At 37.4% G+C, this 14878-nt stretch overlaps 1 protein-coding gene across 7 annotated transcripts in view; it reads right to left on the bottom strand.

The window, feature by feature from the left end:
- The window catches only part of NAV3 (neuron navigator 3), a 642886-nt gene that overhangs the window by 64806 nt on the left and 563202 nt on the right, over positions 1–14878 (bottom strand). For 6 of the 7 annotated variants that reach the window (XM_056574065.1, XM_056574060.1, XM_056574058.1 and 3 more), the window contains 6 exons: positions 13593–13670; positions 12285–12368; positions 11467–11578; positions 9785–9912; positions 9156–9176; positions 1225–1397 (listed from right to left, as the gene is read on the bottom strand). In XM_056574065.1, the coding sequence (XP_056430040.1) occupies positions 1225–1397; positions 9156–9176; positions 9785–9912; positions 11467–11578; positions 12285–12368; positions 13593–13670 (596 nt within the window). The remainder of the gene's footprint in view (positions 1–1224; positions 1398–9155; positions 9177–9784; positions 9913–11466; positions 11579–12284; positions 12369–13592; positions 13671–14878) is intronic. The other variant, XM_056574059.1, reaches the window with a different exon arrangement.

Here is a 14878-nt window from a genome sequence, read left to right on the forward strand (position 1 = left end):
AGTGACTACAAAGTGGATCTATTGGACTCCATGCATTGAACAGAAAGTCCATTATATAAACCAATTATTATTTTATCTTATCTTGAGTCCTATATACTGTACTGTACTATTATTGTTAAATTACTATCAACCTGTGCCAAAATTGTTATTGGTGAGAAAAAAACTGAAAGTTAGGGTAGGGTCACATATGCAGCATTTTGCTGCTTCGTATTTTCCTACCCATTAAAGTCAACAGGTGGTAAAATTAGCTGTGTATTTTGTTGCCCATTGACTTCAATGGATGGGAAAATAATCAGCAGCAAACACGGAGAAAAATACAGCACAAAAATACAGCAAAAATAAGAATTTGTTTGTGTTAATTAAAACAAATCAAATGTAACCGAGTTATATCCAAATCCAAGCCTTTATTATTGTATTGTATTGTAGATAGACCAAGATTACAATGAACCCTCTACCATTACCAAAGCACACACTAGTCTATAACATGTCTCAAAAATTGGGAATTTCGATTTCTTTGTGTGTTGCTCGTCTGGTGTATCAGTATATATTAGTACATGCAAATTTCATATTCAAGCAAAAAGGGTCAGTCACATGCACCACACGGTGTCTTGGGTGTTTTACCGAGACCCATGCTTGTAGGTCACAAGGCCATTTTGCTTTTTCTTCGGTGGCCAGATTAAAGAAGACCTAAATTTATACAATAAAAAAATGCATGGATTTACTAAAATAACATAACTTACAAGTGTGGAACACAAACATGTACAATATTTTCTTGGTTCCTTTAGGTGCAGAGTACTGATTGTATCTTTTACATAACATTTTTTTAACCAGGCTATGTTCAGTTATAGCATACAAAAGATTTTATTTGTAATTAAAAGTTTTTTGCTAAGCTGCATGGATACAAAATTAAATTACTTTATATGTAATTGCTGTTTTACTACCTTTGTAACAATAGTTGTGTGAGTTGAGAAAGCCTTTGGTTTACAGGGCTTGGGACAAACCACTATATATTGGCTTTTTGGAAATGCTCTGACTTATCACAATTTGGCACAATTTAGCTTATTTCCTAACAATTTTACCTGTTTCCAACATATCAACATCAAGAACTGTCTGTTTACTTGTTGCCTACTATATCCCACTCCTTGACAGGTGACAAATTGAAAATTAATGTTATTTACATCTAGAGGACAGAAAAGCACTTTATGGAAATGTCCGGTAACTTACTCGGAGTTGGTCGGCGACTGTTTCATTGAAGAAGAACTTCCATCTCCAGCATTATGTTGCAACTTTGGAGAAGATGGTACTGATGAGTCTGTGAGTTCTTCAATATCTGAATGGGAAGATGGTGGTTTGTTGGACTTTTTCTTACCAAAGGCTTGCTTGAAGGAACTTCTCAACTATGAAAAAATAAAATATCTACCTTAAGTGAACAAGACACAGTGCATTCAGAAAATTATCAGCCACTCTTTTTTCACATTTTATTGTGTTGCAAAAAAATAACAATGTTTTCCCCTGTCATTCTGCACTCAATTACCCATAATGCATAGTGTTAACAAAATGTTAGACATTTATTGGAAAGGAAAAACAAAATACTGCATTGACATAAATATTTGGCAGCAATTACAGCCTCCAGTCTTCTTGGGTACAATGCTACCTGGATTTGGACATTTTTAGTTATTCTCTGCAGATCTTCTCAAGCTCTCTCTGTGTGCTTATAGTCATTGTTGGAAGGTGAACCCTCAGCTGGGTCTAAAGGCTAGAGCAGCTTGGATCAGGGTTTCATTAGCAATATCTCTGTAATTCTGTCATTTAACTTTCCCTAAACCCTGACTAGTCTCCCTGTCCAGCTGCTGCCCCCAAAGAATGATGCTGCCACCAACATGTTTCACTGCACGGATAGTATTGGGCAGGTGAGGAGCAGTGTTTGTTTTTTTACAGACATGATAGTTAGAAATAAGGCTAGAAAGTTTAATTTTGGTTTCATCAGACCAGAGAATCCCAGTCCTTTAGGTGCTTTTTTTGCAAACTCTAAGTGGACTTTCATGCATCATTTAGAGAGAAGAGGCTTCTTTCTGGGCCATCTTCCGTAAAGCCCAGATTGGTGGAATGCTGCAGTGATGATTGACCTTCTGAAAGTTTCTCTATTGGGTTCTTAGTTACCTCTCGTATCTAGTCCCTTCTCCCATGATTACTTAGTTTGGTGGGGCGGACAGCTCAAGGAAGAGTCCTGGTTGCTCCAAACTTCTTCCATTTAAGAGCTATGGAGGCCACCGTGAACTTGGAAACTTTCAATGCAGAAGAAATGTTTATATACCCTTCTCCAAATCTGTGGCTACAGTTTGAGCTCTACAAGCTGTTCTTTCCGCCTCATGGCTTGGTTTTTGCTCTGATATACATTGTCATCTGTGAGACCTTATATACACAGGGCTTTACAAATCATGTCCGACCAACTGAATTTACCACAGGTGACTCCAATAAATGTGTAGAAACATCTCAGGGATGATCAAGAGGAATGGGAGGAGCCAAAGCTAAATTCTGTCATAGCAAATGGTCTCAATACTTTTGTCCTAGCAGAATTTTATTTTTTTCCTTGTTACTAAATTTGCAAAAATGTTTTCCTTGTTTTCATATTCTCATTATGGGGTATTGAGTGTAAAGTGATGGAGAAAAAATAGATTATTTCTTACTTTAGCACAAGACCTCAACATAATATTATGTGAAAAAGTGAAAGGGTCTGATAACTTTCCACATGCATTGTAGTTATTAAGGCAGGCTTTCTTTTTTATCCATCCCCTTCCTCTTTTAACAGTATTTTACAGAGCTTTGACAGATATATATATACATACATACACATACATAGTCATGGCCGTAAATGTTGGCACCCCTGAAATTTTGTTTAGAAAATGATGTATTTTTCACAGAAAAGGATTGCAGTAACACATGTTTTGCTATGCACATGTTTGTTCCCTTTGGAACTAAACCAAAAAAAGGGGGGAAAAAGCAAATTGGACATAATATCAAACCAAACTCTGGACAAAATCATTGGCACCCTTTCAAAATTGTGGAAAAATAAGATTGTTTCCACCATGCTCCTTTAAAGGGGTACTCCGGTGAAAAACTTTTTATTTTATTTTAAATAAACTGGTGCCAGAAAGTTAAACAGATTTGTAAATTACTTATATAAAAAAAAATCTTAATCCTTCCAGTACTGCTACAGAGGAAATTATTTTTCTTTTTGGAACACGGAGCTCTCTGCTGAATCCCAAGCACAGTTCTCTGCTGACATCTCTGTCTATTTTAGGAACTGTCCAGAGTAGGAGAAAATCCCCAAAGAAAAGATATGCTGCTCTGGATAGTTACTAAAATGGACAGAGATGTCAGCAGAGAGCACTGTGTTCAAAAAAGAAAAGAATTTCCTCTGTAGTATTCAGCAGCTAATAAGTACTGGAAGGATTAAGATTTTTTAATAGAAGTAATTTAAAAATCTGTTTAACTTTTTGGCACCAGTTGATTTAAAACAAAAAATAAAAAAGTTTTCCACTGGAGTAACCCTTTAAACCCAGCTGTGGCAAGTAACAGGTGTGGGCAATATAAAAATCACACATGAAAGCAGATAAAAAAGAGAGAAGTTCCCTTAGTCTTTGCACTGTGTGTCTGTGTGTGCCACACTACTGTCTGATGACTTGAGAACCAAAATTGTGGAAAAATATCAACAATCTCAAGGTTACATGTCCTCTCCAGAGATCTAGATTTGCCTTTGTCCACAGTGCACAACATTATCAAGAAGTTTGCAACCAATGGCACTGTAGCTAATATCCCAGGGTGTGAACAGAAGAGAAAAAAATTATGAAAGTTGTCAACTCAGGATAGTCCAGATGGTGGATAAGCAGCCCCAAACAAGTTCCAAAGATATTCAAGCTGTCCTGCAGGCTCAGGAAGCATCAGTGTCAGCGCAAATTATCCGTCGACATTTAAATTAAATGAAACGCTATGGCAGGAGACCCCACTGCTGATACAGAGACATAAAAAAGCAAGACTACATTTTGCCATAATGAATTTAAGTAAGCCAAAATCCTTCTGGGATTGTGGACAGATGAGACAAAGATAGAGCTTTTTGGTAAAGCACACCATTCTACCGTTTACCGAAAATGGAATGAGGCCTACAAAGAAAAGAACACAGTACCTACAGTGAAATATGGTGGAGGTTCAATGATGGGTTGTTTTTGCTGCCTCTGGCACTGGGTGTAGTGCTGGGCGGTATACCGGTTCCAACGGAATACCGGTGTGTTTTTTCTTTACGATATGAATTTTCCACATACCGCAATACCGTTTCCATAGCAACCAACTCCAATGCGTGATGGCGTAGAGAAACGTCCGGCTGCACAGCGTATCTGGTAAGTGTAGTCTGTGCCGCACTGAACTGACTTTGAGGAGCTCGGAAGGGACTAGAACTCCCAGCGGGCACGTGACTTCCGACCGGGTGCAGGAAACTAGAGCAGAACTGCAGAGACATGAAGGATAGTTACCGGGCAGCCTGATTGAGACCCCGGGTACCATGGTGACCACCGGACACTATACTGAGGACCCCCCCCTGAAATACCATTTGATACCGTGAAACCGCCATAACTTAGAAATATACTGTGATAAACATTTTTGGTTATACAGCCCAGCACTAACTGATTGTCTTGAATGTGTGCAAGGCATCATGAAATCTGAGGATTACCAACGGATTTTGGGTCTCATTGTACAGCCCAGTGTCAGAAAGCTGGGTTTGCGTCTGAGATCTTGGATCTTCCAGCAGGACAATGACCCCAAACATACGTCAAAAAACACCCAGAAATGGATGGCAACAAAGTGCTGGAGAGGTCTGAAGTGGGCAGCAATAAGTCCAGATCAAAATCCCATTGAACACCTGTGGAGAGATCTTAAAATTGCTGTTGGGAAAAGGCGCCCTTCCAATAAGAGAGATCTGGAGCAGTTTGCAAAGGAAGAATGGGCAGCATTCCGGCTGAGAGGTGTAAGAAGCTTATTGATGGTTATAAGAAGTGAATAATTTCAGTTACTATTTCCAAAGAGTGTGCAACCAAATATTAAGTTAAGGGTGCCAATGATTTTGTCCAGCGCATTTTTGGAGTTTGGTGTGACATTATGTCCAATTAGCTTTTTTCCTCCCTTTTTTGGTTTAGTTCCTATATTTATGGCCATGACATGTGTGTGTGTGTGTGTGTGTGTGTATATATATATATATATATATATATATATATATAAATCAGCACTGAATTGTGAACATAATTATGTGCATTCTCTTGTATTTTTATATGATTTGTTTAACCATTTACAGTAACAAGTCTCTACAAAGTGTCATCTTTATAACTTTAAAACTTTAGCATTAGTGTTTTATTAGAGTTAGAGTTAAATTGGTTGTATATCTGTAACACCAAGTATCATTGAATGATTGCAACCCACATATGCACTGATGTTGCTACTGCTGGAAATGAAAAGAAACACTATAAAGTGTGGCTTTTTAGTAGCAACTTTAAAAAAGGAAAAATAAATGTATCCTCTGAAATATATGCAGAAAAGGTAGTAATGCACATGCAGCTATACTAAAACGCATTAACACATTGTGGCTAATTGACAGTATCGCAACTAATTTCTGCATTTGTTTTTGCTGCAATTGAATAAAATCATGGTAAAAAACTGTTTTACCACGATTATGTAAATTGCTGTAAAATGCAGCATTTTTACCATTATTTCGCAGCAAATATTACCATTATTTAATTAGCAGCAATGTGTTAACATAGCTTTAGAAACATTCATCAATATAAACATGGCGTGGTCCACAAACATTCAAGTGACTTTATTTGGGAATTTTGCAGAAATCCTAACATAAAACAGAAGTTTTACACAGTGAGTAGTGTATCATCCAAACAGTGGCACTTTATGACCAACGTTATGTATGCCTAAATCCATTTATACAGTTAAACACTAAATTTAACCCAGGTCTACATTTTATACATGTATAATAGACATTTACTAGCACTTAACATTGCAGAATAAAAGCAGCAAAAAAAAAAAAAAAACTATGGAAGAAAATGCAAAAAGCAACTAAATATTTTGGCTGCCAAGATACAGTACAGTATAAGAGCTAATGGATACATTTTGTTTGCTGAAAAGTATTAATTCCGATTATACAGACATTGTTATATCTTGTACTGAGTTACAGCCTGTGTTATAGCCCAGTCGGTAGCCATGATTGTGCTGGTAGCTTTTGGTAGCAAACAACAAGCTTGTTGTCAGATATAAACCCTGATTTATTATCCTGCCTGACAGCAAAATTGTCTGGTTTTGCCCATAGCAACCAATTATGACACCTCTTATACTACAAAAATACTACAATAAGTACTGTGTGGACATTGAGCCACCAAGGAATGCCTGGGAATTTCAGCTCCATACACAGAATTATAAAGGCAGCTCTGAGCCATTGTACAGGCTATAACTCAGGATCAATGTAAGATAACTCAAGCGGATTGAAATATTCTAAATGATGACTCATAAAGAACTATTTTCCAAGCAGTCAAACGTGTAAATTGGTTTGCGTTGTTACCTGTGCATATCACAGAACATTTGGACAACATTGTAAAATCAAGATTATAGTTACAGGTTCTGAGATTCCTATATAGTTGGCCCATACTTCCATTCTTTATAGATATTTATTATGATATAATTTTAAAGTACACTGTTTGTGGTTGGACTATTACTTCAGTGTGATTGCTAATTTGGTTGATATCACGACTTTAGCAAAAAACAACAACAGCTATATTTTAGGTTTTGTTCTCTGCTAAAATGCTGAAAAATACCAGGCATCTAACAGAACCCCAACAGACTTCATTCATAGTGAATGGGACTTGTCAGGATCCGTTGGTGTCTGGTTTCACACCCGCCATCCAGCCCCATTATCAGTGTTAAGGTTGATGTGAATATTAGCCTATTTTTTGCACTCACTGGTGCTTGTTTTAAAGAAACTTGAATATTTTGTTCTTTTTATAAATAGGCCTTTGAAATGCAAGAACTAAATACAAAATAAAATACATACAGCTTGAGAAAACATAATGCCTTTTTTGCAGGCTTTGTTATAAACTGACCTTAAACAGTTTTTAATGTTTTTTGTTTTTTTTATTTGTCAGAACTGGATTTTGCTTGAGTGAGACATATAAAGAAAAGATGTATATTTTCTTATTTTTTATCTAAAAAAAAATGGGGTAGCTATATATGTCGTAAAATAACCAATCTTGTGGCACATTACCATTGCATTCGGTTGCTGACTGCAGCAGCCCTTCCATATCTATAGCTCAGGGCTGTTATGGCCAGTGATAGACTGCAGCAGTCCTTCCATATCTATAGCTCAGGGCTGTTATGGCCAGTGATAGACTGCAGCAGTCCTTCCATATCTATAGCTCAGGGCTGTTATGGCCAGTGATAGACTGCAGCAGTCCTTCCATATCTATAGCTCAGGGCTGTTATGGCCAGTGATAGACTGCAGCAGTCCTTCCATATCTATAGCTCAGGGCTGTTATGGCCAGTGATAGACTGCAGCAGTCCTTCCATATCTATAGCTCAGGGCTGTTATGGCCAGTGATAGACTGCAGCAGTCCTTCCATATCTATAGCTCAGGGCTGTTATGGCCAGTGATAGACTGCAGCAGTCACTTGCTGTTATGGTGCTCATTTCTACCATGTAAACAGAGACCAGTGGGGCACAGGCCCATCAACAATAGAGCAGCATATAACAGGTAGGTATGTGCCTCTCTTGTATTTTGTCACATGTGTAGCTGCTCAATTTTTAAAAATGCTGACCAAGCATTTAAATGGACAAGAAAGGCAGTGGCATGGTTAGGGCTAATTACTGTGTTGTTTTCCCTGTCTTCATGCTGAACTAGCATGCAAAATGTATGCTTGGAGTTCACCGGTCCTGCTCTCCTCTTTTCTCTCTATACAACCCATATTCAACAAATCATGTGCAGATTTGTACCATGTCTATACAGAATACACCAATCCATATACCTCTTCGGACAAGGTCACACATACAATTTTGGTTAGGATAGCATTCATATAATACCTCACATAGATGGCTGTAATATTGTACAGATCAAGCCCTTTTACCTCTTATATCGTCACTATGTTCCTATTAGATTGTAATCCCTTGTGAGCAGGACCCTTTCTCTTCTTGTTTGAATGGTTAATTGGTTTGTCACTATGTAATGTCTGATTTTCCCTGTATATGTACTGTACCTTTCGCAATTGTAAAGTGCTGCAGAATATGTTGGTGCTGAATAAGTCTTACATTCTTGTTATATAAAAGACATTCTACAGCAGTAAATTAATTTGCTAAAACATATTTAAAAAGTACCTGTCACCAACTAAACTTTTCTAAACTAACTTACATGATGTTTCCTAACACTCCTTCCACCCTTAAAAACTATTTCAGAGCTTTAAAAAGCTCTGTATCATACCTTTATTCTTGCTCACATAGTGCAATCTCCCAGCAGGAGAAAGTGGGCATTTCCCAGCTGCATGACATCACTGAAGCCTGCTGGGGGACCACTTCTGCCTTCACATCATTGCAGTGCTGTGATGAATAGAAGACCTCAAGCTCTGTGCAGCTTTCAGTGAAGCTCTATGCATTTTTCAGTGAGGCTCTATGCATTTTTCAGTGAGGCTCTGTGCAGCTTTCAGTGAGGCTCTGTGCAGCTTTCAGTGAGGCTCTGTGCAGCTGTCAATCAAGCTCAGTGCAGAGAAGCACTTCCTGAGTTTGGTCTCCTGACAGGCCAGGAGGAGATCAAACTTACTGTATTAATTGTGGCAAGGAACAGAACAGAGCCACCTAATGGCTGTTTTTTCTATTACATTTTAAACATATTTATATTGATAATTTTAAAATCAAGTGAATGGGAAAGTGTCTGCAAATGAAACAAGGAACACTATATTAAAAGTTTTATTTGGTGACAGGTACTTTAAGCTTTTTTTTTATATTTTAGTTTATTTAGTTACATGCAATAAATGATTTGCCTAGCATCCAAAAAAAATGTGCAAAATTTTAGCAGCCATGCTAAAGGGGTACTTAACATGCTAGATCAGTCGAAATTCTATATTCACCTCACTTGTATTGAAGTTCACCTTGTAAGAAATAGAAATAAATGAAATTGAATGACAGCAGGTTAGTGTTGAACTGCAGTAGATTTGCGTAGTGCTCATTTATCAGACTGACTCTAGATTTTCGATTTGCCTGATAACATTGCATAGTAATATCTCTTTTGGGACTGCAATACGGTTGATACAATGATCTTTTCTAGTTGGAGTAAGTTTTTTTTTTTTTTCCAATTTAAGGCATGTGGTTTTAGTATATCTAAAATATGTGATTTTCAATTTTCGGCATTATGGTAGTTGTTGTTTCCGATGATTTAATATGCTGTTGTGTATATACATAAGGAATTTAATATACCATTAAAATATACCATCATTTGGGGCGTTAAAATGATAAAAGGAGGAACTGTTCTCTTCAATTATTTTCCATTTATCCTGTTAGGTCATAGGGACTTATCAATGGTCCTAAGCAAATTAATATGTGAGAATGAGTTTCAAATATTCAAGACCAACCAACCAATCAAAATAATGCGTTCAATAAAGCCATATCCTAACACCACTTCTTTAAGGCACTAGTTTCCAAACATGAGACCCACAAAGCACTTATTTAGAACATTATCATTTTAATAATAAAAACTTACCCAATTTTTCTTCTTCTTCTGTTTTTTGGAGTCAACATCATTGCCACTACCAATGCTGGAATGACTTGTGGCACTATTGATGCTGGAGACACTCTCAGAAGAGTGCTGCCTTCTAATACGCATGTCAGCTGAAAAATAAACGAGCATGTCAGGCTTTAGGTCATCTTCTCAGAACAGTTTGTCTCTGACAAATAAAAAGGTTACCTCCTAAATTTTACATAACAGGTATTTACATTTTTTTTTAAACCACATTCTAGACTACAATACTAAGTTGTCCCTAAGAGTATCATAGCATCTTCAGTTGAGCCCTAGAAATCACTAAACTGTAGAAGAAGACAACCCTAGAAGAATTTGCACAAGGAGATGTGCAGTGCTGTGCCACAGCTTGACTTGGAGGCCATAGCAGTGCACAGGAGGGCAACTAACTGCAGTTGGTGGGCCACAAGTCATTGTAGTTGTTGTATGCATACAGGATCTCTTGGCTTCGGCAGCCATCCCACGTAGGAGCCAAGTGATGCCCCAAAAGGAACTATTTTTAGGAGGATTATAAAATACAGTAATGCTGCTTTTACGGGAGAACCAAAAACTACTGCCTCAAGAAAATTCCTGCCCAGGCGCTCTATGAGGAAATTCCCCAGTCTGATATCTTCTTACGTATTCTTACTGCAGTCATGCCCTACAGTGTTTGACACACATACTGGGTTTCCTTGGGCCTGTAGAAGATAGTGGGGTGGCAGGCCTTCAGGTTGTTGTAATAAGGGAGGAATGGAGGCCCGTCACCCCACTATCAATAAGCTTAGACCCAGCAATAACCTTGATCCAAGTGGTACTAAGTGGGGCTTAACCAAAACTCACATGAACACAGTCACTTAAAGGAGATATGTCATGCATAAAAATGTATCCTCTTTCTGCAGCAGATAGTCGAACAGCTCTCCCATGGAGCTATATGGAGGGGGTGTGTCGGCCAACAATTCTTACGGGGGTCATGACACTCCTGTGGAGAGCAGAGGGCCTGTGCAGGATCGTGGGGGGTCCCAGCTGTCAGACATCTCACCCACCCCCCCACAATATGTTGACTGACTTAACACAAATGCTGATTGTGGTGCTGCTCTCTTGGTTAGGCTAGTGATGCAAGGATAGTCCTTACTACATATTTTCTGCATGGAAGCTGAAGGAGTTTTCCCCCTTAACAAACCAACACCAGGCAACTGACCCAGGTAAGTCTGGGGTTGTCTCTTTTTGAATCCTTCATATCACAGAGTAATAGCTCAGAACAGGCATGTCTTTATCTCCAAAGGTGAGCCAGCAACACAAGAGCAGGGGCTTTAAAACCAGCATTGACCAATAGGTGTCCATGGCCTCCGTTCAGGGAGAAGCAGCAGTAGTGGTCTGTCACTATCTAGTTACAGCAACCTTTCCATGAAACTGAATTTTGGAACTGGGATTTAACAGGGCATCTCCCAGGAAAAAGGTCCCCCCCCCCTCCCCAAACAAACAAGAGGTCCCATTGGCAAAGTAGAATCATGACCTGGTTAGAAGGGCCGTGACTATCACTGAGCAAGGACAGCAGCTTACACTTATTTTATTGCCTTGAAATCTCTGCTTAGTTATGGGGACACAATTTCACCATACTTGTTACCATGTCATTGTTACAATCCTGTTACCATAGTGTACAAACGTACCTCTACTATGGTGATCTGATCCATTCAGTGCTCCCTGTATAGCCGCTTGTGCTGCTGCATTCTGAGTCTTCAGAAACTCTATTGTCTCTCGAAGCTCAGTAAGCTCTGACTCCTGGAAGCATAAAAATTTATAATTTTACATAACCTAATGACATTCATTACTGGCGTTTTACGCCATTTGCATAACTTCCATCTACTTTATTGTTAGGTGCATAAAAAATCTAGCAACACAAGCTAGGCTTTTTCCGTAATTCCCGAGGGAAGAGAGCTGCCCTTGCAATAGGACCCAAATCTGTCAGACATTTATGGCATATCTTGTGGATATGTCATAAATGCCAAGTTGAGATTATCCCTTTAAAGTTTCATGTTAGTTTTCAGAAGTTGCTGCACCCAACCAAAAGTTAAACTATTTGTGTGAAACAAAAACAGAAATCTTCTGCTTCTATAAAAGTAAAATACAAAACTGATCCGTAAAGAGTTAAACTAGTGATGCATGAATTGTATTCAGCTAATACAGACTTGCAAAATAATACAGAATTTAATATACAAATGCAGTCAACGTGTGCCATTGCAATAGCCAAAATCGCTCACGATAAATGTGCCATTATATATAAATACAAGTGAAAGTCCAAAACGGAAAGACGTGAGAAGGCATTGAAGGTCCAGGTGAGCCATTTTAGATCAAACTGCTGAATAAACTATAAAATCAAACTAAATAGGGAAAAAATTGACCTCAGTGTGATGTCTCATATAATCTTAAACATTTCATCACTTTCTAAGCTTTAATCTGCAGATGTTTTTTAAGCTTTTTAGGTCACCTTTTGTTCAGCTGTCATTGTAAGGCTTTGCAGTCGGCCAGTCATATTTGCTAAGCTCTTCTCAAAAGCTGCCACTAAATGAGACTGGAAATGAAGCAAAAAAGAAAATCATCACAATGGAATCAACTGCTCATGTTAAAGGCACATAAACCTGCTTGTTGAGATAAATCACATTTTCTTTCTGTACCCATCCATTTTGGTCATTTTAAAATACAAGGATAAATAAAATCTTCTGCAGAAAAATAAGGCATTATCATTGCTGCCTTATATCTGGAAATTGCATAAACAAAAATATTGTACACTGACAATTGTAATATGCATCATACGTAATCAAACATACACTGTGCGCACAGAAGAGGAGACCTTCTCTTTTATATCTCTATTGTATACCCCAAGAAGAAGCAGGAGCATGGATGACATTAAAGAACAGTATAAAGCATGAATTCAGCACAGGGGTAAAATAGAGGATTTACGACAAGCTGTCGCCCTGTTTCTGTGTGTGCCTCTCTCTCCTTAGCTGCTACTATCTTTCTCCAACCTCTCCCCTCCATGCATTTCCTTGGGCAGCAGTAACCTGGAAAGGGGCTTGATAAGTGGATAAGGAGATGAATCCCAGTGTCCTGCATTCACTTGTACTAATTATATAAGAAAAGTTGGTATAAAACATAGTGACAATTTGCATCTTTTAACTTATTGACATTGTATAAAAATGGACATACTTTTAATTAAAAATATATAATTTTTTAGTTTTTGTTTTTATTTAAACAATACACTTTTTTATGCATAAGTATGTTGAAAACAAATGGAAAATGATTCCAACTCATTTAAAACATATGGAATATATTTGCATCCATAACATGACTTTAAGACAAAAATATATAGAGTACAATTTAGACTGTTTTAGCATAATCAATAGAATAAAGGCTATGTTACTGTAGGAAAAGTATTGAAAAAATATTCAATACATATATTACATAAATATATAAAAAATAACACCCTTTGGTATGAAATTTCTAGGGGTTTTAGAACAATAAAAATAAAAAAATAAAAAAAAAACAATAGATTGCATACTGAATAAGACCTGCCATAGAGGTGTAAAGACAGTTAAATATTTCTGTACACCAAAATAATTTCTAGTTGGCTGAAGCTGCTGCCATTTTTGCCTTACAATAAAAAAAGAGTGAAAAGAGTGTGTGTACTGAATTTGCCGCACAACTACTTATGCATTTACATTGGCCCCTTCCTGCAAAGGGTATGAATAACATAGCATAAACAAATGAAGCATGTCTAGCGATGAAATATACTCACATTAGCAGATAGCTGAGATGTCAATGTAGCTACTTTTTCTTGTGATGCTATCAGTTCCCTACGCAATTTTTGTATCTGCTAAAAATTCAATTAAAATAAAACATTTTAATATTTATATTTCATAATAACCATAAATAAATAGAATGCATGTTATAGTTTAAATTGTTGGCCAGCATTGCATAAAATATTAACCTGATCCGTCATTTTCTGTCAAATGGTTAATAGCTATTCTACTGCTCACGGCAAAAAGGACTATAATAGAAAACTGGGAATAAAGTGCTTTATTGTGACAGAGCTTAATGTATAGGAAAGAAGATTGAAAGGCTTACTAAGTGATACCTTGAACATTACCAGAATCCTTACATAACTTTAACAGGTTTTCAGGATATGAAATGCCATATCCAAAATGATTGGAAGATAGGAATCTGGCAATTACTAGACAGGTCATGTTCCTCTGATATTAGAAAAGAAATAGAGTTACAAGACAGGAGAAAAACTGGACTTCTTGAAGACAGAAATGAAAAAAATACAATTTCCTGCCCTTGATAAACACTTTGGCAAATGGGCAAAAGGTGATGCCCTTTCAACCAAATATGTGGTGTGTGGAAGCTATCAAAATCATGAACCGGTTGAAGGGAGATTAAGTCAAATAAAGGTAATTCGGTGCCTTTCATTTACTGATAAGGAATACTGACGTAAGTATAGATGAATCATGTGTATGTGAGCTTTTTGAACACAGCCAGGCTGCTTTACACTCTGTAGGTAGCATGCAAAATGTGTATGGACTGTACTTTTAGATTGGACCCTAAATGAGAGCTAAAAATAATTTGCTGTTTTCATGTTTTGTTATTTTTACAGTCCAGTGCTATGGTAGGTTAGAGAATAATAATAATAATAGTAATAATAAAATGAAAAAATTACTGACAGTAAATGCCCACCGCCCCTCTTCAACTATACAGTCATGGCCATAAATGTTGGCACCTCTGGCATTTTTCTAGAAAACAAAGTATTTCTCATAGAAAAGGATTGCAGTAACACATATTTTGTTATACACATGTTTATTCCCTTTGTCTGTATTGGAACTAAACCAAAAAAAACGGAGGAAAACTCCAAAAATGGGCTGGACAAAATTATTGGCACCCTTTCAAAATTGTGGAAAAATAGAATTGTTTCAAGCATGTGCTGCTCCTTTAAACTCACCTGGGGCAAGTAACAGGTGTGGGCAATATAAAAATCACACCTGAAAGCAGATAAAAAGGAGAGATGTTCACTTAGTCTTTGAATTG

The sequence above is a fragment of the Hyla sarda genome, chromosome 4, assembly GCF_029499605.1.
Source record: "Hyla sarda isolate aHylSar1 chromosome 4, aHylSar1.hap1, whole genome shotgun sequence".
NCBI lineage: Eukaryota > Metazoa > Chordata > Amphibia > Anura > Hylidae > Hyla > Hyla sarda.